Raw genomic sequence first — 26,571 nt, 5'->3', positions numbered from 1 at the left:
TTGAGGGACAGTTCACCAGCAAGAAAACACTACTTGGGGGCAGGTAACCCAATTGTGTAGGTGACTTGGATGGGCCTCCTATGGCCAGATCTTCCAGCTTTTTTTGAGGAGAAGAAATTGGGATTCCTAGGTGAGCTTTCAGAGAAGGCAGTGACACCCCACTCCAGTACTCTTGCCTGACAAATCCCATGGATGGAGGAGCCTGGTGGGCTGCAGTCCATGGGGTCGCTAGGAGTCGGACACGACTGAGTGACTTCACTTTCACTTTTCACTTTCCTGCATTGGAGAAGGAAATGGCAACCCACTCCAGTGTTCTTGCCTGGAGAATCCCAGGGACGGGAAAGCCTGGTGGGCTGCCGTCTATGGGGTCGCACAGAGTCGGACGCGACTGAAGCGACTTAGCAGCAGCAGCAGGTGAACTTTTCTCTTTGAAAATATTGCATAGTGCCCCATGCAAGGCAGATGTGACCCAGATTTGCCCAGAGTGTACATTCCCAGGGACTCGAATTCCAAGGCCAGACCAGAAAAGGATGAAGATGGGGTGGGGCATGTGGCCCAGGGGACAGTTTTAAGGCGAATCGTGTGGAAGCACTTGGGTGTGCAGCTGAATGATGGAGTCATTCATGGGAACAAAGTCGCCCAGCTCTTTTTGCAGGAGGCAGCTAGTTCTTGAATAGCCGTGTGGATGATGTGTAATGAACTGGCTGTGGGCCGGCCTTTCACAGTGGCCACACCCATAAGCCAAATAGCTACTGCTTGAAAAGTTCACTTTTCTAAGGGGTAAACACCCTCTGTCTGCAGATTTTGTTTATACTTCTCTTGGGTTTAATAGGTTCCTTTCATTCCTGACTCTCAGACAGCTCCAGATAATGAGGCTTCAGGGTTGGCCCCCTGGGGGCCCTGTTTCTTTCCTTTGGCTCCTTGTGGAGTGTGTGTCGGCATTTCCTCTGCCTTTGTGCTGAGTTTTGGAAATGCTTGTGCAGTTGATTGCGTAAGACACAGGGCATCACAAGAGGTCATCACAGAAGGAAGTCCGCGCTGTACTGTTGGCTGAAAAACAGGTTGCTCTTAAACATGTACCTACTGTCTGGTCCCACGTCTGGTTGCAGAATACACGGGGCTTTTGGTGCACACGTGTACCCACACATTTGTGTGGACATATGTTGCTGTATGGAAGGCAGGGGAGGGTAAGAGCTTGGACTTCGGATTTGGGCTCTGTCACGTACTACAGTTGATCCTTGAACAATGCAGGAATTAGGGGTGCTGACTGCCCCACGTCACAAATCTGCATAGTGCTGTCTCTGCCTCAAAAGCAAGTGAGTGAGTGACAGTGAGTATCCGACTCTTTTCGACCCCATGGACTGCAGCCCGCCAGGCTACTCTGTCCATGGGATTTCCCCAGCAAGAATACTGGAGTGGGTTGCCATTTCCTTCTCCAGCCTCAAAAGCAAAGGAATTGATAAATGAATGGCCCAGGGGCAGGATACTGAAAGAGTTAGGATAGAATCAGGACTCAAACCCTAGCTGTTTTTCTTTTTTAATATTTGTCTATACCAGCTCTTCATTGCGGTATATGGGATCTAGTTCCCTGACCAGGGATCAAACCTGGGCCCCCTGCATTGGAAGCGCGGCGTCTTAGCCACTGGACCAGCAGGAAGTCTCAAACCCTAGCTCTTTGGATTCCACATGTTGTGATCTCTAATCCAGCATGGACTTTTCCCCCTGGCTTAAAGATTGTGAAATGAAAGTACAGATACTAGGGTTGAAAGAAACCCACCCACGTGGACTCAGGCAGTTCAAACCAGTGCTGTTCAAGGGCCAGCCATACTCGGTTTCCTCGACTGCGGATTGTGATCATCATGAAGGCCCCCTTACACGATGGGGGCTGAAAGGGCATGGTGGGTGTGAAATACCTAGCGTAGTGCCTAGGGTTAAGCCTTGCATATGTGTTAGATAGGTGCTAAGTCTGGAGGGGAAAGAAGCGGGAAGGGGACTGACTATTCCCCATGGACAGCGGAGCCTGGGGGGCTACAGTCCCTGGGGGGTCACAGAAGAGTTGGACACAACTGAGCATGCGCACGTTCACGTTCAGGTGGTTTAAAAACAGTGAACTTCAAGTTGGGGCAGCCGTCTCACAGGGAGGCCAAAAGTCCCTCCCTGGTCCCTAACGAGGGGCCCTCAAACCTCAGTTTGACTGTCGGCTGCCGTAACCCAGCCTCTCTCCCCTGTTCCCCCCTGCAGCTGGAGCCGGACGGACTGTTGGTGTGGATCTTGGCGGGCACCCTGGGCCTCAGCCTCGTCTGTTCCCTGGTCTTGGTCCCACTGCAGTGCTTCCAGCTGAGCCGAGTTTATGGCTGCTGCCTGCTCCTCCTCTACCTGACCTTCCTCGTGGTGGCCCTGCTCACTGAATTTGGAGTGATTCACTTGAAAACTGTGTGAGTGACACTGCGTCAGGGTCCGCCTGGCGGTCGGGAGGTGTCACTGCAGGCGGTGAGACGGAGGACGAAGTGCCTTCTGCAGAACCCGCGTGGCCCCAGCTGTGAATGGGGTGTGGGTTTGTGGGGGCCGTGCTATCTGCCAAAGATTCCAGGTCACTGCTGTGCGCAGTGAGGACAGTCAAACGTTGTTTCTGGGACTATGGTGACGGGGCTTCCCTGTGGACAGAGTCCCAGCAGCAGGCGGAAGACTTCCTTGCATTACCTCCAGAGCCTCTTTTGAAGGTCGGGGTCTGGGTCGAAGGGGGAAGCCTGGATGCCTTCCAGGCTGGTTCGGGAAGACCCCAAAGACTTCAGGGCTGGAGGCGGTTAGTCACCCCTTGCTGCCTTCTTGCAACGTTTCTCAGGGCTCAGAGGGCTGCCAAACCAGGGTTTAGGGAATCGGGGTGACTCAGACCTGGCAGATAGCCTGTGTCGGGTCAGCATACAAAGTGTTCTGAGTTTTGGAGCTACACCGTCCAGCAGAAATAGGAGACGTGACCCTAATTGTGAATTTCTGAGTCGCCATGCTGATAAAGCCAAAAGGAAAAGGTGGAAGTAATCACAATACGTATTGCTCCACAATGGCAGCCAGTGGCAATGGCCCATCAGCGGCTCCAAATTAGACGGTGCAGCTTCAGGCTCTGCCTCTAGAACTGTCTGCTGACTTCAGAGGTTTCCCTAGCTGCAAAACAGGAGTCAGTTTGACGGTGCCTGGTGCCTACCTCAGGGGGAGCCCTGGGCTGGGGTTCCCCTGCCTGCAAGCTCTGGGAGGGTGGTGAGCACTCCCGGGTGCCTTCCTGCTGGCAGCCAGTGACCCCCTTTTTAATAAGCCTTTTTCCATTTGCTTGATGCCTTAGGCCAGCAGTAAAGGGATTCAACTGTCTTTTCTTCCAATGAACATAATTATTAAAATTTCAAGGACACAGAAAATAACATACACCCAGCTGTTACTAGTTCTTCTTAACCCGGGCCAGGGTGACAGGCAGTTGGATCCAGGGCCGAAGGTTCTTGGGCCTGACGGATCTGGACTTTGTGGCGCGTCTAGGGGTGGGGCTGAGGTGGTGCCATGGACTGGCACGGCTGGGTCCTGTTCCTGCTTCCCACGATCATGGAAGCCACTGCGTGGTGCCTGCTGGAAGTCACGAGGCGGCAGCCACACGTACAAAGCGGAGGCTCTTTATTAATATGCCAGAAATCCGCAGCACGGTGGGTTTTCTAGGTAACAAATCGCCGACGTACAAAACCTTACAGCGTTGTTCCCGCTACCGATACAAAATGATTGTCACGTGGTGTGGAGTAAGGCTGGGTTAGGGGAGGGAAGCAAGGAGGAGGGGCCGGATGGCGTCCCCCTCCCAAAGCTGGGTCACGGCACAGGGCCATCAGACGCTGACTGATAGGTGGTAGGGACCCAGAGCAGGCTGGCGCGTCTCACGTCGGTGTCACCAAGCTGAGGTGAGAGTGTCTGAGCTGGGTGAGCTCACAGCCCTGAGTGACACTCGCTCCCTGCTCGGTGGCCTGTGTGTGAGTGGGAGGGTCCGCCTGAGGAGCCCCCGTGACCCCACGGGCAGCTGTCCTTAGCCTCAGTGACGAGGGCGCCCACGGGGGGCTGGGGTCGGGCCATCCGCACTGCTGCCCCTTGGCCTCCAGCCCGTTCCTGACTGAAACAGGGCCTTTCGCAGGATGGCTGGGGAGCCTGGACTCAACTCCACTCTTCCTGGTAGCAGCCATCACCCTGAGGGTGGGCGTGGGGTACACTCAGCCTCCCTGGGACCCCCTTCTGAGGGCAGATGCTGAAATCGGAGGACTCATGCCCTCCTTTCAAGGCTGCCCCTTGCCTCCTGCTTCCAGAATGCCCATTTCAGTACATAAAAGCTAAAAGGCACCCGGTTGTGCAAATAAAGTTCCTTCTCTGGAGCGGGGAAGGGGTCCAGGCCTGGGCCTGGTGCCAAGCTGCCCACAGCAGCCTGTCGCTCTCCAGAGATGAGGAAGACAATGTCCGTCTCCTGATTCCTGGTGGAAACCTCAGTGGTTCTCAGTGATTGGTTTGTTTTCCTAAAGGGCTGTGCTTAAAAAAAAAAAACAAAACCACCACCACTCCTCCCCTGATGAGGGGCAGAGCTATGGGATGCTGGCTCTGGCGATCAACCCTCCGAGGCCACAGTCAAGACTTGGCCATGGAGATGGGTAGGGGAGCCGGGTCCTGCCCTGCTGGAAAGAGAATGCGGGGAGGGCGGAGTCTCTGCACTCCACCCCACCCCTGCCCCCTACCGCCTTTCTAGCTCACGGAGGCAGCTGGAGAGCTGCGGTTGGAGCAGGACGCCCAGCGGGGGCTCCTCCCCCTGCCCCGTCCTCCCTGCATGCTGCCTCCTGCACCGGGTGTGCAGCCCGGGAGCCACCACTGCCACCACTGCTAACCCCGCCTGCCGTGCATTCACGCCCCGAAGGCACTCCAATCTCAGGATTCGCCCAAGGTCCCCGGGAAACCGAGGGGCTATCTGAACCTACTCCTGGGATGGGGAAACCTTGGAGCCAGCCGAGTCCCTGCTCCCACCTCAGTCAAGTCCACGGGGAGTGACTTGCTCAAGGTGAGGGCAGAGCTGGCCAAGGGGACCAACGAGTTGGGCGGCCGTGGATGGCCCGAGGTGAGCCTCTGTGCTTTTTGTTCCCTTTCCTCAGCACGCACACATGTGAAGGACCTGCTGCGGTCTTTGGCAGAATCCTGAATTAACCAAAATATGTTTTTGCTTGAACAGGACAATCCCAAGGCAAAAGGATTTAAGGAGAAAGCCCGTTCACTTTAGGACTTGGTCTGGGGTGGTAGCCACTGGCCTGGCCTCTGGCCTGTTCTCCTCCTATGGACCATCTTAGAAGCATTTTCAGCAACAAGGGTTAAAACTTACGGTAGGTGAGAAGGCTCATGGAGCCAGGATACAGAATCTCTGACCGCCCGGCGCTGGCTGAGATCTGACCACATGGAGTACCCATGGCCCCGGATCACTCGTTCCGGCAGGTGCTTGCTGGGTACTGGTTTCCCAAGGGAACACCCATTCCATGATCATCACATCTGGAGAAATACCATCCTGAGGATGTGGGCTCTTTCCTTCCTAAGTGGTTTTGTCCCCAAAGCAGGACACAGGAGCCCTGGGCCGTAGGGCAGGTCAGCGGGGAGGCTGCCGGGCAGGGAAGGATTCTGAGAGCAGCGTCAGGAAGACGGTGCGACAGGCACGCGGGCCCACTGTGAAGGCCAGCCCTGCAGAGATTGGCAGGTCTATTCACGTGCTCTTGTGAAGGGGCCTTCTGGAGCCTTCCACGTTAAGAGCCGCTCTTGGTGGCCTGACCGCCCCCGAGACGAAGCCGACTTCCAGGGTTAAACAGGGTAAGGCGATTATAAACCAAACCCCATCTTGTCAGCCTTTTTCTCCTTTCTGTATATAAATATGTGCATCTATATATGGATGTGTATACATATATATAACATACATATATACACATACATTACTTTGATACATTGTAGTAAAATAATACTATTGTGTTATTGCATAGAAGAGATGGCTTTTGCAGGCTGGGCTTAGGTGATGGTCTGGGAGCGCTGGCGGCTGCCTGGAGGCTGCTGGGTGGCAGGGACCACGCAGCTGCTGAGCTGTCGTTCCTCCTGCTTGCGGGCATGTTCCTCATACCACTCCTAAGGCAAGAGAGCAGACAGGGTGCTGAGTGGGTCCTGCCCCAGTCCTGCCAGCTAACCCCAGCCTGATGGGGGTCACCCAGGCCGGGCAGCACTGGGCCCTCCGCCTGCTGTGGGCAGCAGCAGAGAGTCTGCTGCCCGTGCCACCCAACTGGGACTGAATACCACTCATACCCCAGACCTGCTGGAAAGGCTGACTGTGCCCCTAAGTGGAAAAATTACTGTGCAGTCTTTCCCTTTCTAATTAGAGGTGTGCAAACCTCCTTGTCCAATGTGCTTTGCACAATCCTCTTTGTAAATGAGGCCCAGGTAATAATTACCGTTTACTTGTGAACGCAATCTGTGTGGTTCACAAAGAGACGTGGCCCCCCCAACATTCCATGGTATATCCCCTTTGAGCTGGGTGTCCTTATCTTACACCCGAAAACCTGGAGCTCACAAGTTGTGTAAAGTTCCATGAAGTTTCATGCACCTCCTAACTCCCCTCTTCGAAGAGGCTGGTCCTGGCAAGCCGGCCAGGAACCACCCCACCCCGCTCCCTCTGCCCTGTGTGTCTCCTGCTGTGCATGTTTCCTTCTCGGTTCTGGCTCAGAGGATGAGAAGGAGATGAGGTCAGATGCGGAAGAGCAGATAGGGGGCTACCTGTGTTGGGGAACTAATGCTTCAAGGGTTCAAGGCTGAGCCCTGAAGCACCACTGGTGGTGGTTCCAACAGATAATCCCAGAACTCCCCACCAAGCACGCCCCACAACTCAAGACGGGGACTGGAGATCAGCCCCTGCCCAGCAGTGGGGAGGACCACTCCCAGGCAGGAGGAGCTTGCAGCGCGGTCGGGGGGTGCTCCTACCTGAATCTCCTCTTGGTACATCTTTAGGCTCAGGTCGCTTTTGGTCCTTGATCTCCGTCCCAGAAACACCAAGGTATTTTGCTGGGGAAGAATGGAGAGGTTACAGGGACCCACCCGAGTCTGGGCCCTGGTGCCCGGCTTCAGCAGGACTCACCTGCTCCTCTGGCTTCTGCAAAGGTGCCCCCCTCTCCCCCCAAAAATCACTAAAACCTGTGGGGACAGGGGACTTCCCTGGTGGTCCAGTGATTAAGCTGGAGAAGGAAATGGCAACCCACTCCAGTATTCTTTCTGGGAGAATCCCATGGACAGGGGAGCCTAGCGGGCTATAGTCCATGGGGCTGCAAAGAGTTGGACACGACTGAGCAACTAAACACCAACCAGTGGCTAAGAATCCATCTTCCAATGCAGGGGCTGTGGGTTTGATCCTTGGTTGGGGAACTGAGATCTCACATGCCTCGGGGCAACTAAGTCTGTGCCGCAACTAAGGCCCAGCACAGACAGACAGACAGACAGACAAACCAGACAGACACAAACTCTCTCTCTCTCTCTCAGGGGATGGACAGTGGGGGAGGGTTTGCACTGAGCTCCTTCGGACGAGGCCCTGGGGCTCCCCACCTCGTATCTCTCCAGCTGGGAGAGGATCTTGAGCAGCTGGGCAATGTCTGAGTTGGCTCCGCCTGCCTCCCTGTAGAGCTTCAGAACTGCGACCAGCTCGTCTTTGGAGAGCTCCTTCTCCAGGGTGATGCCGTCGTCCACTGCGGGAGGGCAGAGCGGTGGGAAGGCGCCTGGCTTGGTATGGTTTAGCCAGCCTCCCTGCTGCCCCTGTGGGGGGCTTAAGGTTCCCTGGATCTGCAGGATCCAATCCCCCATGTCGCCCCTACCACCTAGCACTCCATCCCTCCCGGTTCCTGCCCTTCAGTTGCTGTGAGGAGCGCTGCTCAGGCCAGCAGCATTCAGGGGACACAGGGTTGCAGGAGGCCATCCCCGAGCCAGAAAGAAATGATCAGGTGGCCTGAGAGGACAGAGATTTGGAAACAAGCAGCCATAGGGATGTGGTGGTTTTGATGGAGAATCTGGAAAGAATAGAGGATCAGTACACAGAAAGCCATGCAACCCAGGAAAAGGGAGGCAAGTCACTGAAGCCAGGCTTGTCAAGCTGCTATGGACTCTGCGGCCCGCAGTATTTACATCGTTTAAATCAAGAACCAGAGGACAAACATGTTTAGGAACACAGGGATGGTAACTAAAAGGAAGAGCTAAGGGGTGAGCAGTCTGGGAGATGCGAAAGGTGGGACACAGGGCTGCTGGGGTCTTAATCTCTGACCTGTATTGTTCTGGTTTTTAAGATGAGATCCTGAGCTTTTTTTTGGTCATTAAGTATTTGAAAATAATGCAAATAAGAGGTCAAGAAAGATAAGCCAGACTGATAAGCTGAACTGCCAGAAGACTGGACATCCAGACAGCTGAAAAGCTGACAGCTGGACAGAAAGACAAGTGGCAGACACCTGCACCAACCTTCCGAGTCCTGGTTCTTGCGGCTGTAGTTCATTCGGAAGACAAAGGCTTCGAGGATGAAGGCCACAATGATGGTCATCACCACCTGGCCAGGCACAGGGAGAGGAGGCGAGAGGAATGGGGGGATGTGAGTTGCGATGGGGCCCCAGAGCCCGGCCAGATGTATCCCCGGCCCCCTTCTCCCCGAACTGCACCGGGTGAGGAGGCGGCTTGTGAAGGCAGAGGACGGCGGGCACTCTGCGGCCCCCGACCTACCATGGTCACGATGTAGAAGGTCATGAAGTAGAGGCGGCTCCAGTGCGAGGTCTGGGAGGTGACACCTTCCTGCAGACGGAGGGGAGCAGGCGGTGAGCGAGCGGGGGCGGGGATGCGCTGTCTACCAGCTTTCTTCATGGCCCCCGCTCTTTACAGACCCTTCCTGATTTGCCTTCAGTTGCGGAGACAAAGGAGGCCAATGGCTTCTTGGGTGCAAAAACTCCTCTGTGCTCCTTAGGCCTGGACGCCTCCCCACCCACAGCTAATGGCTTGGGACTAAGGCGGGCAGCCTTTGGAAGAATTTAAAGGATGGGAAAAACCAACCAAGCACCTTGGCCACACTGTTCCTTGATTGGCAAGTTTCCCCCACAGCGGTGGTAGCAGGACAGAGACCACAGGCTGCCTGGCCTCTCCTGGCTGGTGAGGGATGTGCAGAGAGGGTGGGGAACAAGGCCACGTTCAGCTAATGGTGGGGTGGCCCCGGGATTCAGCCTATATCCTGGTCTCCCCACAGAACCCCGCCCCCTGTGGGGGACAGGAGAGCAATGCACCCCACGCGGGGCTGGGTGAGGGAGACCTAGCCTCAGAATGGTGGGCAGACCCCCCAAGAGCTGACGGGGAGGTCCTTACCATGATGATGTACCAGTTGTTGACAACCGTGAGCTCGAACAAGGTCACTGCCAAACAGAAGGGAGAGACAGAAGCGTCTTGATCAGACCCGCTTTTGCAAAGTGGGGTCAGTGGCCTCTCTCCACCTATCCTGGGTACCAGGCACTTGTCTGCCAGCCTGGGCTGTGAGCTCGAGAGAGAGCGGCCAAGACCCTTCCAGAGCGCCTCCCCCATAGGAAGTGGTCCCGTCTCGGCCTGGCCCCCAAAGCGTGCGTCTTTTGCCTCAGCAGCTCGAGATGCTGCAGTGGGGATCCTGAGGAAGAGCCCCCCAGACCTTCCTCAGTCTAGGATGTCATGAGGGGATGTTCTGAGAAAGCTGTGTCTGGCAAGGCCCCATCCCTCCGTGGCCCCCTGCCCTCCCAGCTTTTCCGTGGAAGCCAGGAGCAGAGCTGCGTGGGCCTGGCCTGGGTGGCACAGGGTACTGTGGCTGGGCACCCCCGTGACACGGGGGGTGGCTCCCCAGCATCAGGCTGTACCCCTCCCAGCCAAGCGAGGAGCTCTGCTGCTCCCCAATGCTGGGAAAGGGACAGCAGATGCAGGAAAACCTGGCGACCAAGTGAGCCCTGGGGTGGCAAACCAGACGCTCCGTGGGGGCCAGAGAGGACTTGAGCAAGCGTGGCACATGCCCTGGGGAGGGGGAGGCCTCGGCCAGCTGCACTCCCCGGCACCTGGGACCTGTGGGTGCCACCCCCGCCTGGGCTTCCTGTACTCACCAAAGCTGTTCAGGATGTTGTCAAAATTATTGAGATAGTAATAGCCCTCCTCCACGACGGTCCTGTTGCCCACGGAGTGGTTCAGCCAGCGGTAGGCGTCTGCCACTGTGCTTGTACTGGCCGGGGAGACGGGTAGGGGGAAGGTTACAAGACAGTCGGTCACCTTGACAGAGGACAGAAAATTTAAAGAAACCAAGGTCTGACCGAGGAGCATCTGGCCTGGACCAGCCTGGTTTCCTGCCCAGCACCCACCACCCCCAACCCCTAGCTCTCTTGCCTGTCTTCCTGTCTCAAGGGGAGTCCCCAGGGTGCTGGTGGGAACCCCCGGACTCGCCCCCCACATCCTCCTCCACTTGGCATTTCTCTGCTGCTGGCTAAGACCTTCTCCCTCTCAGCAGCTGCAGGAGGGGAGAGAAAGACAGTACCTCCTCTAGGCAACTCCTCCACCCCGTCCCCACCCACCAGTCTGCGGTGTGGTCTGGAGGCCGGGTGCCAGCAGAGCCTGGAGAGAGGCCCACTCCTCACGGGGCTCCCCCGCACCTGGCCGGAGCACTGTATTCTCTTCTGTTCTAAGCAGTCGCCCCTGTTCTGAGAGCTTACTTGCTACTTCCCTTCCAGCCTTTTTATGGCTCATCTGCTATACCTCACGCTGATGTTTTGACACGTTTGGTCCTTGGGCCCCCAAGGAGCTTGTTCAGAGGGCAGCGCCTGACAGGGTGGGGTCTAGAGTTTGCACTTTTAAGCAGCTGCCCTGGGGGTTCTGGTGTGCCCTAAGATCTGTGACCCACTACTATGGGCTCTGATTCCTAGCCCAGCATGCTGCCAGCGGCTCTGGGACCTTTATCTATCAGTGCTTGAAGCTACAAGGACGGATTCTGAAGAGAATACTGGATGCGTCATGGGGGCCTGGGAGGAAGGAAGGGATCACGGGAGGTTGTGTTACCCACTCTCTGTCCTTCCTGCGTGTATCTGTCTCATCCTGTCAGGACCCTAGCTGACCTGTCTGCCTGTGGCCCCAGCCACCCCAGGGACAAGGAGGAGGAAGCCACGGGCCCCTGGCCTGCACTCCAGCAGCGGAGCAGCCTCCAGTGTTCAGCATGAAGGGAAAGCTGACGGAGGCCTGTTGGGGGAGAGGCTCCCTGAGCCTGCCTGGGGGACGGGGTGACGGGCTCAATGTCCTCGCTTCAGAGAGGCCCCTCCCCTAGCTGCTGCACTGGACTGACAAGCCCTGGAAGCTCAGCACAGCGATCCCAGGGCTGTAATGGGTGCGGTGGCTTCGGGAGTCGGGTCCTGGGGGAATCAGATGGCTGTGCCAGTCCCATCTGGGACCCTCCAGGAACGCAGGCTGCCCCCAGGGGGCCCCGGCCGTGAACTCACTTGCAGCAGTTGGGGTAGAGGATTCCATAGAAGAATTCCATGCCCACGATGGCGAAGGAGTAGTAGAAGATGAGCAGAGTCAGGCCCAGGCTGGGGAGGAGGGTCAGAAGGCACAGGGTGATCGAGGGCCCGGCAGGAGAGCCCAGCTCGCCCAGCGGCCCCAGCACTGCAGACCCCCGAGCTGACTGAGGGGAGACGCGTGCCCCTAGCCAGGTGCGCCAGCCGGAGAGTGCCTGCAGGGGAGGGGCCTCGGATTCAGGTCGGCGGGTGGAAGAATGGCCGGGGTGAGGACTCTCGCACCAGACACCCCTCAACCAGCAAGTCACCCCTTACCTGTGAAGGCAGACACAGGTGGTAAGTGAAGCTGACAGCTCCCCGCCCTCCCTATCTCAGACGGCTCAGTGAAGACAAGTGGAGCCAGGGAGACCGGTGGTGGTCAACCTAGATGTCTGTCCTTTCCAGGACTCCTCCTCGCCCCTCCACCACCCCCCACAACAATCCACCCAGCTGCCCGCCCCGAGAGGGCACAAGCCTCAGGGCACCTGGCCCTAGGGGCTCAGAGTCAGGGCGCTACCTGGCCATCCGGGGCAGCAGCTCAAACATGGTGTCCAGCACGTTGCGGTAACGCTTCTTCAGCTTAAACAACCTGAGTGAGGGAAGAGGGAGGCCGGCCAGGTCACTTGCAGATGCCAGGCGTGGCTGCAGCCTGGCCAGTACACTGCACCGGGGGGTGGGGTCAGGGCAGGCCCCGGGCCTCTCTGCCCCCTGAGTGCCTCCTCTCCCCCAGTCACCAGCTGGCCACTTGGCTTAGGTGACTGGCACCCTGGGAAGGGCGGTGGCAGTGCCAGGACGTTGGGGGCAGGACGGGACGGGCCACCTCTGACACCCAGCCGGTGAGCCTTCGGGCTCCGTCTGGTCACTGCCCGCCCACCAGACCCAGCCCTGCTGTCACCTCAGCAGCTGGAGGGGACGCAGGACCACTATGAAGTAGAAGGGCTCCATGTTGAAGGCCAGAGCCAGCAGTCCCAGGAAGGCAAAGGCTGTGACGGAGAAGTCGAACCTGGGGATGGGGAAGGAAGGAGGAAGAGAAGTGGAGGTCCGCTCAGCCCACCCCCCCAGGCTCCCCCACTCTAGGGGGACCCCCCAGCTGGTAAGGGACAACGTCCCCAGGTTCCTACAAACGTGTACCATTTCCTACGGTGGTGGCCAGGGGAAAGTTGAGAGCAAGGGAGGGTTTTCTTGACAAGAGACTCAAAAAATCAGTGCTGAGGTGCAGTAGGGGCTCAGAGGGTCCCCATGGACCCTCAGAGGTTGTGGCGCTCTGGTTATGACTCTGAGCACACGTGATGATTGGAGCCCACACACCAAACCACCGCAAAGGCAGGTGCAGGCCCCGCAGCCGGCCAGCTTCCTGCTGCCGTCGGGTGTCTCTGAGGCTGGCGTCACTGGGCCTCTCAGTCAACAGTACGCCCCTCGGGGGTTGGAAAGCCTTTCCTGAAGGTCTCACGGCAGACACGGGATACACCAGTGACCCTGGTGAAGGGACTGTGGGTGGGGCAGGACCACAGTGGAGGCCCCCTGAGGCCAGCTCCCCCCCACGCAGGATAGAGGACCGCCCCCCCCCCCCAGATACATATTAAGGCCCTGCACCTGCCAACCACAACCTGCTGCTCTGCCCAGCTCCTCCCTACTTATTAACCTATTTCACTCTCATGACCGGAGACCACATGAGCGTGGCCTGACTTTGCAGGTGAGTTAACTTTCGTGGGCAGTGAGCGACCTCTTGGGGCCTCTGGAACAGGGAGAGGGGCCTCCAGCTCAATGGTGACCATGCATCAGGCTGCGTGCCACCTCCTCTGTGAGTGCTTTGGTTTTCATGGAGGATGAGAGAGCTTAGTTGTCAGGGAGGGGTGTGGGGTTCGGTGACTCAGAAAGAGCCAGCCGGCCTAAGGACCCCCCAAGAGGCCTCATCCAGGAGGGACAGGTGGGGTGGTCCCAGGGAAGAAGATGAGGGCCTGACCCCAGCAGTGCCCAGAGCCACAGGCAGAACCCCTCCAGGAGACAGAGACCCAAGCTGGCCTCGGACCTTCTGGTGGTGGGTGAGGAGGGAGAGGGCCAGTGGCTTTCATCAGAGTTTCTGACGTGGTTGAGAAACATGCTCTGGGGACTTCCTTGGTGGTCCAGGGGCTAGAACTCCTTGCTCCCGAGGCAGGGGGCCTGTGTTCAATCCCTGGTCAGGGAACTAGATCCCACATGCTGCAAAGACTGAAGACGCTGGGCGCCACAACTAAGACCCTCCACAGTCAAATAAATAAATATTAAAAAAAAAAAAGGAGCGACACATGCTCTGTACTCACAGGTTCCATCCTGAGGACAGGTACTCAATGGGGCCCAGGCCGGCAACTTTCAGGAACAGCTCTACCGCGTAGACTGTGAGCAGGAGGAGGCAGTGAGCAGGGGCCCTACTGTGGCCTCCCCCACACCTGGCCTGTCTCTTCTCAGGACTCTCCTAAGGTCTGGTCGTGTGTCCTGCAGACACCCACATCCCACCTGCGCCCGCAGTGAAAGTGTGGGCCCTGGAGCAGGGCCAGGCCCAGATGCTGCCCACCCAGGGCCGCCTGCTAACAAGACCAGCATGTGCTCCCGCTGTCTGGGGGCGGGGGGTGCCAGGCACTGTCTGTCCATCTGACAGATATTTCCTGAGCATGACTTCCGTGCCAGGCATTGCACTGGGTGCTTAGAGTTTAGAGGAAGACAGGGAATGAGTATGTTACACTGGGGGAGGTGTTACATTTGAAACAATCAGGGGCCAGCCTAGATGTGGTCTTGGCCTGCTTAAGAGGCAGAAGGAAGGTGGGAGTCCCTGGAACATGATGAAAGGAGGAGGTGAAGGGGGAGCTGGGGAGGGGACTTCGGGTCACACGAGAGGCACAGCCGGGAATGGACCCCCAGGGCCCTCTGACCCGAGTGTGTGTGCTGAGTCCCTATGCTACTCTGAACTCCGCAGAGGACGCCAGAGGGTACTGATCAAGGCAGTTGAAGTCCCACTTTTTAAGAAGAATGAAAACAATTTGGGACACGGCATTACTAGTCATGTCTAATGTTTAGACATGATGGGGGGAGAGGAGTGTCAGGCAGAGGGGTGTGGTAAGGGGATGAGTGCACTGGCAGAGGAGACACCCAGGCAGAGGCCCAGGGGTAAGAGAGGGCAGGGGGTCCTGGGGAGTAGGATGTGTTCTGGGGGACAAGGCGGGGTGGTGCTGGTGACAGATGAGGCCTCAAATGAAGGCTGAAGGGGCCCCCGTGGCCCTGTGAGTCACGCCCAGCACAGGGACTTGGTCCAAAGGGCAGTGGGCAACCACCAAAGAGTTTAGAACAGGGACGGGGGAGAATCAGACTCAATTTTTGCTTCCCTGCTGCTGACACTTCCCTGCTTTAGAGAAGAGCCAGGAGACCCTAACCCAGAAGGAGGTTCCAGCCAGTGGCGAGGACAAGACCAAGGCCATGTCAGAAACTTACTAGTCAGAAAGACGAGGTGACTCCACGGCACGTGCCTGGAGACAAAGTTCCCACCTGTAAGAAGAGGGGCAGCAGTTGAAGAGGTGGGCGAGGGGCTTCCCTGGTCCAGTGGTTAAGAATCTGCCTGCCAGTGCAGGGGACATGGGTTCGATCCCTGGTTGGGAGAGATCCCATATGCAGGGCAGCAACTAAGCCCATGCTCGAAGAGCCTGGGAGCCGCAACCACCGAGCCCACATGCAGCAACTACTGAAGCCCACGTGCCTAAAGCCCGTGCTCCATGGCAAGAGAAGCCACTGCAGTGAGAAGCCTGTGCGCCGCAACGGAGACAAGCCCCTACTCTCCACAACCAGAGAAAACCCACACCCAGCAACAAAGACCCAGCACAGTTGCAAATAAATAAAAAAAACAGGTGGGCCAGGTGTACCCACAGGACAGGACAGTCCCCTTGCCGGGCTCACCTTTCAGCATGAAAGTCTCCACGAGGATCCAGACCCCGTTGACCGCTACCACCAAATCTGCAACAGACAGGCTCATGAGAGAGCGAGCACAGGTGGGTGCGGAAATCCACAGGTCACAGCTGCAGCCCCTGGTTAGTTTATAGGCAACTCTGAGAGAATGCAGGGCGGCTCCCTACACCCAGATAACAGGTGCCTTCCTGCTGACTGCTTTTACCATGAGCTACATCGACCGGTGGTTTCACTTAGAAAACAGCTACAGATTTCTAAAGACATGCTCTCTGTCACTGTAGGGATACCCGTTAAGATGTTCCAGTACAGTAGAAACTATTTTAATTGATAAAAATTTTAAAAACTGTTTCCATAAAACCTGCAGCTTATTCCAAGCTGATGTATAAGATGGACCACATACAAAGGGTTTGAGTACTGACATGTTTCTCCCTAGAGACATCTGCTCTTTCAGTGACTCCAGGAACTAATCAGCAAACTTGCACATGCACTTGGCCTTTCGTCTAGCAATCCCACTTATGGGATCCACCCCAATGAGACACTGGCAAAAACAGAATGACATATGCTGAAAGCTGTTTACTGAAGAGCTATTTGTGGTTGCAAAGAAACTGGAAACAGCCTAAATGATGGACAGGAGGCTGGGTGAGTAAACTATGAGTACATCCATGAAGTGGTATACTGTCAACCATAAATCTTAATTATGTTGAACTGGTTCATAGGGCTTTTCAGGTCCACTATATCCTTCTACTTTTCTATCTATATCACTAAATTTTTGAAGAGTTTGATATTGAAACTCCAACTAAAAATCTTAATGTATCTACTTAATTGTAATATATAATATATAATGTAATATATAATTGTAACATATAATGGAACCATATGTAATTTTGTTCTATATTTTCCAAGTCTCCTGTAAATGTGTTATCACACTTTCACAATTAAAAAAAATAAAACAAGTTAAAAAAAAATTCATGAAGTAAATGTATCATATCCATAGAAAAGAAAGAAAAAACTATCATCAGCAATTAAACACTTAAATATTTAAAAAAATGAAGAACATCTCTATGTATTAATATGGTGTGGTCGTTAGGACATATTGTTAACTGAAAAAAAGCAAAGCTGAAAAAAGTGTATAAACTGTGCTAGTTTATTTAAGACAGGAAAATGTGCATATATGCACCTACTTTAGTTTTTAAAAATGGAAGCATAAAGTATAACACAAGTTACCCACTGGGGGAGGTGACAGGATTAAATGAGACTTCCTTGAATATATTTTGTCTGGTAGATCTGACTTGTAATCATATATATATGTATTTACATAATTATACAGCAAAATTAAATGTAAAAAGCAATCTCTAAAATAATGTTTAAATGCTCCATCACTTCATTTTATTTTGGCCGTGCCACACAGCGTGTGGGCTCCCAGTTCCCCCAACCGCGGATCAAACCCCCGCCCCCTGCAGTGGGAGCACAGTCTTAACTCCTGGGCCACCAGGGAAGTCCCCTAAACATTGTTTTAAAAAAAGAAATAAACAGCACTGATGAACCTATCTGCGGGAAGGAATGGAGATGCACATGTAGAGAATGGACTTGTGCACACAGTGGGGGAGGCAGACGGTGGGACCATGGAGAGAAAACAAGAGCACAGACACATTATCGTGTAAAGTGGACCCTGGTGAGAAGCTGCCGTTAACACAGAGAGCCCAGGCTGGTGCTCTAGGGTGACCTAAAGGGGTGGTATGGGAGGAGAGGGAAGTTCAAGTGGGAGGGGATATATGTATAATTATGGCTGATTCGTGTTATTGAAAGGCAGAAACCAACACAACATTGGAAACATTAAAAAGCAAAATTTTTTTGAAATAAATCTAAACATGCATCTAGATGGTGACGTACCCACGTGGAGAAAAACTATTCCGGCTGACCTTAAGACGTAGTCATCTAAATGTTTGTCCCTGCAGTGGTGTTTCTAACAATTTCAATGGTTAGGGTTGTGTTGGTATTGTTCTTTGGAGACTCCATGTGGACTGGGTCGAGTCCACAGAGTGGACTATGTGTGGAGACACAGTGTGGACTGTGAGATATAGCCAGTGAGTGGTTGTGTCAGTATTGCTGGGAACTAGGATTTTAAGCCTGGGAATTTAGATATGAAAGGATGATGGAGTTAGGTAAAAATCCTATAGTCCAAAATTATATCAAGAAAAATTCACAAGCTAGTTTATCTTTATAAAAAAAAAAAAACCTACCATGGAAACAATAACCAACTCCAAGCAACACGTACTGTTAGCATCTCTGACTGTGATCTCTAAACACCATTTCCCATTAAATGGAACCAGACCTCCTCAGAAAGGGTGAATCCCACCAAACCCCTGGATGAGTAGAACAGTCTGCATCTGTGCAGTCCCACTGGTCATCATTAACCAGATGTGGTTACTGAGTGCTCAGACTTCGGCTACTGTGATGGGAACTGAATTTGTAATTTTAGTTGGCTTAAGTTCAAATAGCCATGTGTGGCTAATGGCTGCCATGTTGGACAACACAGCTGTAGTTCTAACTACCAAACTACAGGACATAAGCAACAGAGGAACATGCGAAAACAAGGCTGAAGGACAAACAATCCTGCTTCTTCAACTAAATACTGCAAGAGGGAAAAAATGGATGGGGGAGAAACCTACAGATTAAAACAGGTCAAAGTGACGTGTCAACCAACCACAATCTGTGGTTCTGGAATTTGATTCCCAAAACCCCAGGTCTGGAGAAGGGGTGATGAACTGGACGAGGGGATTAGATGGACGAGAAAGACTGGCCAGGAGATGATCACTGTTGAAGCTGGGGGATGGGTACATGGCTGCTCATCACAGCCCCTCCACCATCACACGTGCTTGGAATTTTCTATGATGAAAAGCCAATGGCATGACTTAGCCCTCGCCCCTCCACCTTCTGGAGCAGTAAGACTCAGGAAGACAGAGACCTAGAGCTGTGGCACTTCACACTTACACATGAAATACTGGAAGGCCTTGGACTTCACAAGGATATTAATTCCTGTTTGAAGAGAAGAAATGGTAACAGTGAAATTTTCACGTGTAAGTACATAATCACCAACCACATATGTCATGCATGGAAGCAAATGGGGTGTTTATGTCCAGGGGATGAAAAAGGAAGGGCCTGCTCTCAGAGGAACGCCCATTCTTATGCCCCTGGACAACACTGCCATTGGCAACAACTGCTCTGGGAAGAGCCTGGGCAACCTGGAGCTGTGACAGAACAGAACAGGGTTTTGCTGGCTGCTCCTGAAACTTCAAGTTTGCTCCTGGCCTAGACCTGGCGCTGTTTACTCATCCACTTGAATAACGTATCTTCCCAATGGAATGGAAAACTTGCTAAAGAACATGGAATAGTAACAGCTGTGCTCAAAGTTCTATCCTATCTTGGGAGAAATCCCAAAATAGGATATACCATTTTAACTGGTTTTTTTTTTTTGGCCACACTGAGCAGCACGGGGAACGTCCCCAACCAGGGACAGAACCTGAGCCCCCTGCATTGGAAGCACGGCATCTTAACCACTCGACCGCCAGGGGAGTCTGGCCATTTTAACTCTTGTTCAAAACAGCTGAACTGTAACCCCTGTGAGCTAAGCATATCCTGTGTGGAACTTCAAAACTGGCATGAAATTCAGAGAAAACTACTAGGTAAATGATACGGTGGACTCAGATGTTAAAAATTTTAATTTTATATGATACAAGCATTGATCAGATACACTAACTATATATCCTGATACAAGAGGAAGGTAAAAACTCTATTGTAAAAGGCATGTTTCACAAGAGAATGTATAATGTAATCCCCTCTACTGTTTTTAAAAGGCATAGAAAATAACCCGTAACAAAAGAAAACACATCAGAAAATTAATACTGATTATCTCTGTGTGGGAGACGTTCCTTTTCTTCTAATTATCTAACTTTGTATACATTTCCTTCAACGAATAATAGTTCAATATTGATTGAACTATTCAATAGTAGTCGAAAAAATAACCCACAATTCTTTTTTGTTTGGTTTTTACGTTACTGATTTCCCTCCCTAGTCCAATACTAATTCTCTGCTGGGGTCATCACACTCTCTTTTACACACACAGACAGTTCATATGCATGTGCGCGTGTACACACACACCCACCCACCCACTCTGGTCATGTTCTTTAAATCTTCATCAGTGGCCTCTGGAAACCTCCATTCGTCCCCAGCAGTCAGGACGCAACGTTCAGGTCAGCCTTACCTTTGAAGATGAGGAATGCTGTCCTGGGAAGCTCATCAAACCAGTGTTCTCTATTTCTCTTTGCCTGACCGAGGAACAGGGCCATGGGGGAGAGAGTTAGGACCAGGGACTGGATCCCAGCCCTGGGGACCAGGGTGCCGCTTTCCTTTCCTGCTCTCTGACTAACTCGGGAAACCATGAAAACACTCAGGGATCTACAGAACAACCAAGCCAGCCGAGGCCTGCCGGCCTTTGCAGTGTGCTGTGCACTGGCATTATTTTACATGATCCTGAAACTAACGCAGCAGGGTAGGGCTCTCATGGCCCCACTTCCCAGGCGAGACAAGCCTCGGAAAGGTTCCATAACCTGCCGGACGCCACACAGCGACTAATGGGGTCTGAGACTCAGGGCTCTTAACCGGGACGGCATATTGCAGGGGGATGGGCAGATTTGGCCGGGGGCCACCTGTTCTCTCTACAATGCATGGCGCCCAGCCGAGAGCTGGACCGGCCTCATCCCCCTCCCATGGAACCGTCGGCCTGGTCCCTCCCTGGAGAGCACCCACCTTCCACTTTAAGGCGGCAACTTCATAAATATCATGAAAGTCCTTCAGGCTGTCATAAGCAACAAGAAAGGGCAAAAGAAAAAAAAAATCAGGGTACGTTCCCACAGAGCTTCAGTGTTTCTCACACCCACCTGCCTACGGTCACCTTCGAGAGGTGGAGGGGGTGACATCTGAGAGTCCCAGCCCATTGGGGCCCAGGGGACGGGTACCTGCTGGCTTTTCATCTCCTCCTTCCCCCAGACTATTGATACTTCATCCTCTCAGTCTACACTGACTACCACTGGCTTGCGTTCCCCAGAGAGCCAGCCCCCGAATGACTACCACTGTCAGACAAGGATGGAGCATCCTTTGGCAGAGGACTAACTAGAACAACGGGAGCTGAGAGGTCAGCCCAGACCGAACTCTCTCACCCTCATCTCTACAGCAGGCCTGCTGCTTCTCAAATCGAAAAGAAAAGGGTTTTGGTCATCAGCAGCCAGAAGACCAAGACTGACCATGGACAGCTCGGGGCCCGTTCTGAGGCTGTGCCAGGGCTGTGTGTGTGTGTGTGTTGTTCACGGTGCTCTGTGGATCTGTTCACATGCAACTACCCAGCTTGCTCATGGCTCGAGGGTGAGCAGCTGGGCCAGTCCATTCTACTAGCCAATACATTCCTTTCTTGTTGTGAATTTAAACTGGACGTGGGTTGGACTCTGTCATTTGTAAGAAGAATCCTGAGCAATAGGGTCTATGTGCAGAAAACGCTCTGCAAAGAAAACTAAGTGTCTAAGGGCCTCTCTGCCCGCCAGGCACCCCAGAGCCTCTTGTCAAGGCCTCCTTCGGCTGTACTGCACCCACTTGGGATCCCTCACCTGAGCAGTGGCGTGTTGCTCTGATTCAGGGCCTTGAAGGTGAGATAGCGCTCCCCCGCACTCATCCGGGGCTTGTAGAAACGCATTAGGCCTTCGAACTGCCTGTAGGAGATGCCGGCAGGCCTCTGGGGAGAGAGGGAAGATGGCCACGTGGAACACAGGTAAACGCAGAGTCCAGCTGCCCCTTCCCCTGGGGGGAGCCATGCCCGATGTCCTGCATCACGTGGGATCCCAGGGCACCCTGTTCTCTCTCTGTTCTCCCAAGGGTAGGACCCCTGGTTTCTGAAGCTGCTGTCCCTTCTACGCTTAGCAGATATTGGGAGGTGGGGTGGAGGTAGGGGGAGGAAGGGCAGGAGAACAAGGACCAACCGCCCTCCCTGGCTCAGCCCCTGGAACCCCCCTACCCGCTGGCTGACAAGCAGGCGGTAGGCGTGCTGGATGGCAGTTCGCTTGTGTAGCAGCAAAGACTTGAACTTGCGTTTCTCGATGTCATTGAAGGTGTCAAATACCACGGCCAGGAGCTGAGAGGGAAGAGCAGAGACCTGGTACCCATGCCGACTGGGCCTCAGGGAGCTAGGGAACAGTTCCCCAGCCTCCAGAGGGCGCTCCTCCAGCCACCCTAGGAAGGCAGGTTGAGAAGAGCCTCTCCCCTGGCCAGGTGTAGGAAGTTCATCTCCAAGTCTTAGGAGAAGGTCATTCATTGCCGCTTGTAAATTTCCCCTCTACAGATTTGTGAAAACACTATTACATTTTCCCCCGGTTTTTCTTCTCTGCCTGTATAGCTCATCCCTGCCTGGGCAGTTTTATAAGGGGAGAGAAGCTGTGAGGGGAACACGCTGGGGCCTTTGCCCCATTTAGCTCTGTGTGACGGCCGGGGAGGCTGTGTGCCCATCCTGTGCCCTCCCAACCTCAGAGCAGGGAGGGACATCGCTGTCCCTTCCTCCCCTGTCCCCATGTTCCTTCTCCTGCTGAGTCTGTGTGGCCCTAGAAATGAGGGGCAAGAGGTGGCCTGCACCCAAGGGCACAAGGTTCTGGAAGTGCCCAGTTCCAAAGTCAGCATGTAGACAACACAGCCTGCGTTATCAGAGGGTGATGGGAGGGCGGGAGCAGAATTTGAAAGAAGCCTTTTTGAGGCTTCTTTCAAAATATTTCAAAAATATTTTGAAATATATTTGCCTTTCCATCCCCTCAAACTGGCCCCCTACATTTCCCTTTCCATCCCTTCAAACTGGCCCCCTACATTTCCCTTTAGATCAAAGGAGTCAGCAAACTTTTTCTGTAAAGGGCCAGAGAGCAAATATGTGAGGCTCTGCAGGCAAGATGGTCTCTGTAGAAATCACTCAACCCTGTGGGTGTAGCATGAAAGCATTCATAGGCTATATGCAAATGAATGGGCATGGCCATGTGCCAATAAAACTTTATTGACAAAAACAGGTGGTAGGCCAGGTTTGGGCCCCCAATGGCTGACTCATACCCTGTATTTTCACAGTTCAAAATACCTGTTAAAGCAAATAATTACACATAACGCTATTTTTAGGATTCTAAACTAACAACGGTACAAAAGAACTCTAAGATATACAAACAGATATCCAACATACTTATTTTGGGTCTTGAGAAATTAAAAAAAGAAAATATTTTCCTGCTTAAGACATCACATTTTAAGGCAGGGACGGGAGCCTGGTGGGCTGCCGTCTATGGGGTTGCAAGGAGTCAGACACGACTGATGTGACTTAGCAGCAAAAGCACAAGTCTACCCCCAGAGAAAGTGTTTTCCATTTCTATACCGGGCCTGACTGTGGTGACTGGTTTGGGGATGCTCATCAGAAGTATAAAAATAAATGCAAGACATGGTAAGTCCTCTTCCTTATAATTCTGGTCTCAGCACCAGCCTGATGGCCTGGTCTGGGAGAAGGTGATCTGCTGATGGCAGGAACACTCCTGGTGGCCAGTCGAGCCTCCAAAAACACCTCCAAAGTTCCCAGTGTGCATAGGGACTACACACTGTCCTTAAAGGAACGTGTTCTGTATTGGGTTTCCCAGGGGTTCATAATAAACAGGGTAGAAATACACAGGACATTCCTGGCATGTGCGTGCAGTGGGATGGGGTGGTTAAGAGCAGGGCTCTGGAATCAGACCAGCTCACCTGGCCACCCGAGCTGTGCAGGCAAGGCTGACTCACCCTATCGGTCTGATCCTCAGTTTCCTCAGCTATAAACTGAGAATCATAATCAGACATCTAGGGTTTAAGTGTTAAATTATTTAACCTCTATCCATAAAGCACTCGGCATAGTACCTGACTAAGGCTTCATAAGTGTCAGCTTTTCCAGTTATTATATGTTCGCCCTGAGAAGGAAAAGGTTCCAGGGTAGTTTTGGTTTCAACTCCAGCTCTGGGACTTCCTTGGTGGTCCAGTGGTTAAGACTCTGTGCTCCTAACGCGGGGCGCCCGGGTTCAATCCCTTGGTCAGGAAACTAGATCCCGCATGCCACAACTAAAGATCCCACAGGCCGAAATGAAGACCCACCCAGTGCAGTCAAATAAATGAAAAAGTGAGCGAACGAATGACAAGCTCTAGCACTGTCAGCAGCAGCAGCACTAACCCAGAGAGGCTAGTTACTGCTGGTAACCGGCTGAACTCAAGTCCTGACAGGGCATTCCTAGTCACACCACACCTGACTAGGGTCCAGGACTTCCTTCCCCTGTGTTCCGCCCTCGGAGGTGGATGGCCACCCCTACTTTATCCCCACGATGCCCAGCACGGCGATGGCTGGGGCTGGTCCACAGAACAGAAGCCAAGGCCACTCACCAGGTTCATGATAAAGTACAGCTCAATGGAGAGGTACACGATGAAGAAGACGCAGGACCAGGGGTTCCGGGAGTAGGAGGGCATCATCACGTCTGGGAAGCTGTATTTGCAGAGCATTACCCGCAAGGCCCCTGTCTGCCAGTCTCTGCTTTCTCTAAGGACATCCCTCTTTCTGCCTGCTCCTCCCCCGCCCCTCCCCTACTCTCAGCTCACCAGGCCACTCCCATCCCTCATGGTGGCCCTGAGCACCCGTCTGAGCCAAGACGTGGAATACCCTTGGCTGAAAAGGAGACAACCCTGGGCACTACCAGAGGGCAGGCAGAAGCCAAAGCAGAGCCCAAACTTACTTGGCGGTGGTCAGAAGGACAAACAGACTGATGATGCTGTTCTCCAGGGTGCTGAAGTACTGTGGGGACAGGAGGGCCAGAGGACACATGGGTGACAGCCAACGGCACACACCACCGGAACGGGGTGTGTGCAGGGGGTCATCTCCAGAGCCCTGCCCTCCCCCACCCCATCCCACCCACCCCTTCCTCCTCCCGCGGGATCCCTGAAGGATGGCAGAGGAACAAGCAAACTCGGAGTCCAAGGCCGCCTCCTTTCTGAGCTCAATGCTTCTGGCAGAAGCAGACACTTGGCCTTGGGACTTGTCTCCCAGAGAATCACATGTTCTGCACAATGAGCTGGGCTCTCCTCCACCACTCCTCTGCCAAAATGTTTCAGTGTTCCAGATTTGATCCTGGAAACATCCCTCTCAACGACAGGACAGGGGATGCACTTGGCGCTCAAAGAAGGAACTGAACGTTCAGGTGCCATAAGCGATGATGAGAAACCAAGCAGGGCATCCCTTCCTAACACGGCTGGCGGCGGGGAGGTCAGTCCAGCCGCCTGGCCTGAAGTGAAAAGGCCCCACATACAGCAAGACACAGACAAACGCACTGATTACTTACGGGGTCTGAAGGATTAGGGGAGAATAAGTAGAAACCTAGAAGAAGGTGGTGGGAAACATAGGTTAGAGCGGAAGTCCCAAACCCAGATGTCAATACAAATAAATGTAAATGAGAGCAGTGGGCAGAGGGAAAGCATAGGGTGTGGTGGGGACCGAGGCAGAGCACAACGCATGCTCTGACTGAAGGCACCAGGTACCTGCTGCCATTCGGGAATGTGATCCAAGCACCACTGTAGCTATTATTAAAAAAGGCTAGTTGGGGACCTTTCTGGTGGTCCAGCGTTTAGGACCCTGTGCTTCCACTGCAGGGGGCTGGGGATCCCTGGTCAGGGAACTAAGATCCTATGTGCTGTACCGTGCAGCCAAAAAACACAAAGGCTGGATGTGCAAAGCAGTGACTCTAGTTAATGATACCATTATTGTGTGTTTCAAAGTTGCTGGGAGAGTAGATCTTAAAGTTCTCATCAGAAGGGAAAAAAAACTATAAGTATGTATAAAGATGATGTTGTTAACCAGATCATTCTGCAGTTATGTTCATAATAAACCATTATGCTGTACACCTGGAACTAATACAGTGTTATGTCGATTACATGTCAATTTTTTTTAAAAAAATAGAAGTTTAAAAAAAAATTTAAGATTTTAAGGCTGGAAATCTGTATTTTCATGTTAAAAAATCTAGTTTTTAAAAATGCTGGCTCAAAGGACTTCCCCAGTGGTCCAGAGACTAAGACTGAGCTCCCAGTGCAGGGGACCAGGTTGGATCCCTGGTCGGGGAACTAGATCACAAACGCTGCAACTAAGACTTGGAGCAGCCAAATAAATAAACATTTTAAAATATATATTAAATAAAAATAAAAATTAATTTTTTTAAGACTTCACCTGCCAGTGGACGGGGTGCAGGTTCAATCCCGTCAGGCAGCTAAGATCCCACATATCTCGTGCCCCAAAAACCAAAAAAATGTAAACAGAAGCAATGTTGTAACACATTCAATAAAGACTTTAAAAAATGGTCCACATCAAAAAAAAAAAAAAAACTTAATAAAACAAAACATAAAATGCTGGCTCAACACTTTCAGACCAAAAAAACTCATCCATAGGCTGGGTCTGGAACCCAGACTGCTGGTTTGCAATCTTTGGTTTTGAACATGACAGCCAAGTAACAACTTCAAAGGGACCCCACTGTTCTGCAGCTGAGGGTCCAAGGTGGGGGCACCATTAATTTCCTCCCTCTTGCAATGGGCTATTCCCCTGAGTCCTTGAAATCCTGAAACTCTGCCCCTAAGGGAAGTCAGCCCCTCGGAACACCAAGGAAATTCTATCCAGAGTGGGGTGGGGTAGGTGGGAGTCAATGGCTCAGGGAACAGAGTGTCACGAGAGTCTGGGGGTTTCAGCACTGGCGGGGGCCTTAGAGTCACGGCCCTCTGGTTCCACTGTCTCTGCCATCTGAGCACCAGGGAAGGGACCTTGGGCTCCCCTGCCGTGTTCTGAGACTGCCACTGTCTAAAGCCCATGTCTGAATGTGGGAGTTGCATCAATACTTGATCTTATCTGAAGAGGCAAGGCCTCCTCGGTGTTAGAAAGGGCATGACCTTGCTTTAACACCTAGTGAAGCTGAACTATGTCGACCCTAAGGTCCCA

At 53.2% G+C, this 26,571-nt stretch overlaps 2 protein-coding genes across 34 annotated transcripts in view; one reads left to right on the top strand and one right to left on the bottom strand.

Moving 5' to 3' along the window:
- The window catches only part of SLC8B1 (solute carrier family 8 member B1), a 47,957-nt gene extending 44,543 nt beyond the window's left edge, over nt 1–3,414 (top strand). For all 8 annotated transcript variants that reach the window (XR_015144606.1, XR_015144607.1, XR_015144605.1 and 5 more), the window contains one exon: nt 2,242–3,414. Coding sequence is in view for 5 of the 8 variants with exons in the window: in XM_086348110.1 (XP_086204236.1) it covers nt 2,242–2,439 (198 nt within the window). In the remaining 3 variants the exon portion in view is untranslated. The remainder of the gene's footprint in view (nt 1–2,241) is intronic.
- Nucleotides 3,415–3,637: 223 nt separating this feature from the next.
- TPCN1 (two pore segment channel 1) overlaps nt 3,638–26,571 on the bottom strand; it is a 60,559-nt gene continuing 37,625 nt past the window's right edge. For 17 of the 26 annotated variants that reach the window (XM_086348091.1, XM_086348090.1, XM_086348082.1 and 14 more), the window contains 21 exons: nt 24,935–24,969; nt 24,332–24,390; nt 23,985–24,084; nt 21,583–21,699; nt 21,179–21,303; nt 20,328–20,376; nt 19,783–19,846; nt 18,513–18,557; nt 15,513–15,569; nt 15,054–15,107; nt 13,892–13,964; nt 12,487–12,594; nt 12,109–12,180; nt 11,535–11,624; nt 10,158–10,273; nt 9,406–9,452; nt 8,776–8,844; nt 8,521–8,605; nt 7,621–7,760; nt 7,006–7,086; nt 3,638–6,159 (listed from right to left, as the gene is read on the bottom strand). In XM_086348091.1, coding sequence (XP_086204217.1) covers nt 6,046–6,159; nt 7,006–7,086; nt 7,621–7,760; nt 8,521–8,605; nt 8,776–8,844; nt 9,406–9,452; nt 10,158–10,273; nt 11,535–11,624; nt 12,109–12,180; nt 12,487–12,594; nt 13,892–13,964; nt 15,054–15,107; nt 15,513–15,569; nt 18,513–18,557; nt 19,783–19,846; nt 20,328–20,376; nt 21,179–21,303; nt 21,583–21,699; nt 23,985–24,084; nt 24,332–24,390; nt 24,935–24,969 — 1,700 coding nt within the window. In that variant the 3' untranslated portion in view covers nt 3,638–6,045. Of the gene's footprint in view, nt 6,160–7,005; nt 7,087–7,620; nt 7,761–8,520; nt 8,606–8,775; nt 8,845–9,405; nt 9,453–10,157; nt 10,321–11,534; nt 11,868–12,108; nt 12,181–12,486; nt 12,595–13,891; nt 13,965–15,053; nt 15,108–15,512; nt 15,641–18,512; nt 18,558–19,782; nt 19,847–20,327; nt 20,377–21,178; nt 21,304–21,582; nt 21,700–23,984; nt 24,085–24,331; nt 24,391–24,934; nt 24,970–26,571 lie in introns of those variants that run through there. The other 9 variants (XR_015144597.1, XR_015144600.1, XR_015144604.1 and 6 more) reach the window with 8 other exon arrangements.

The sequence above is a fragment of the Bos grunniens genome, chromosome 17, assembly GCF_055505025.1.
Source record: "Bos grunniens cultivar Pamir isolate PY7600 chromosome 17, Bosgru_T2T1.0, whole genome shotgun sequence".
Taxonomy (NCBI): Eukaryota; Metazoa; Chordata; class Mammalia; order Artiodactyla; family Bovidae; genus Bos; species Bos grunniens.
This window is presented reverse-complemented; position numbering and strand designations above follow the sequence as displayed.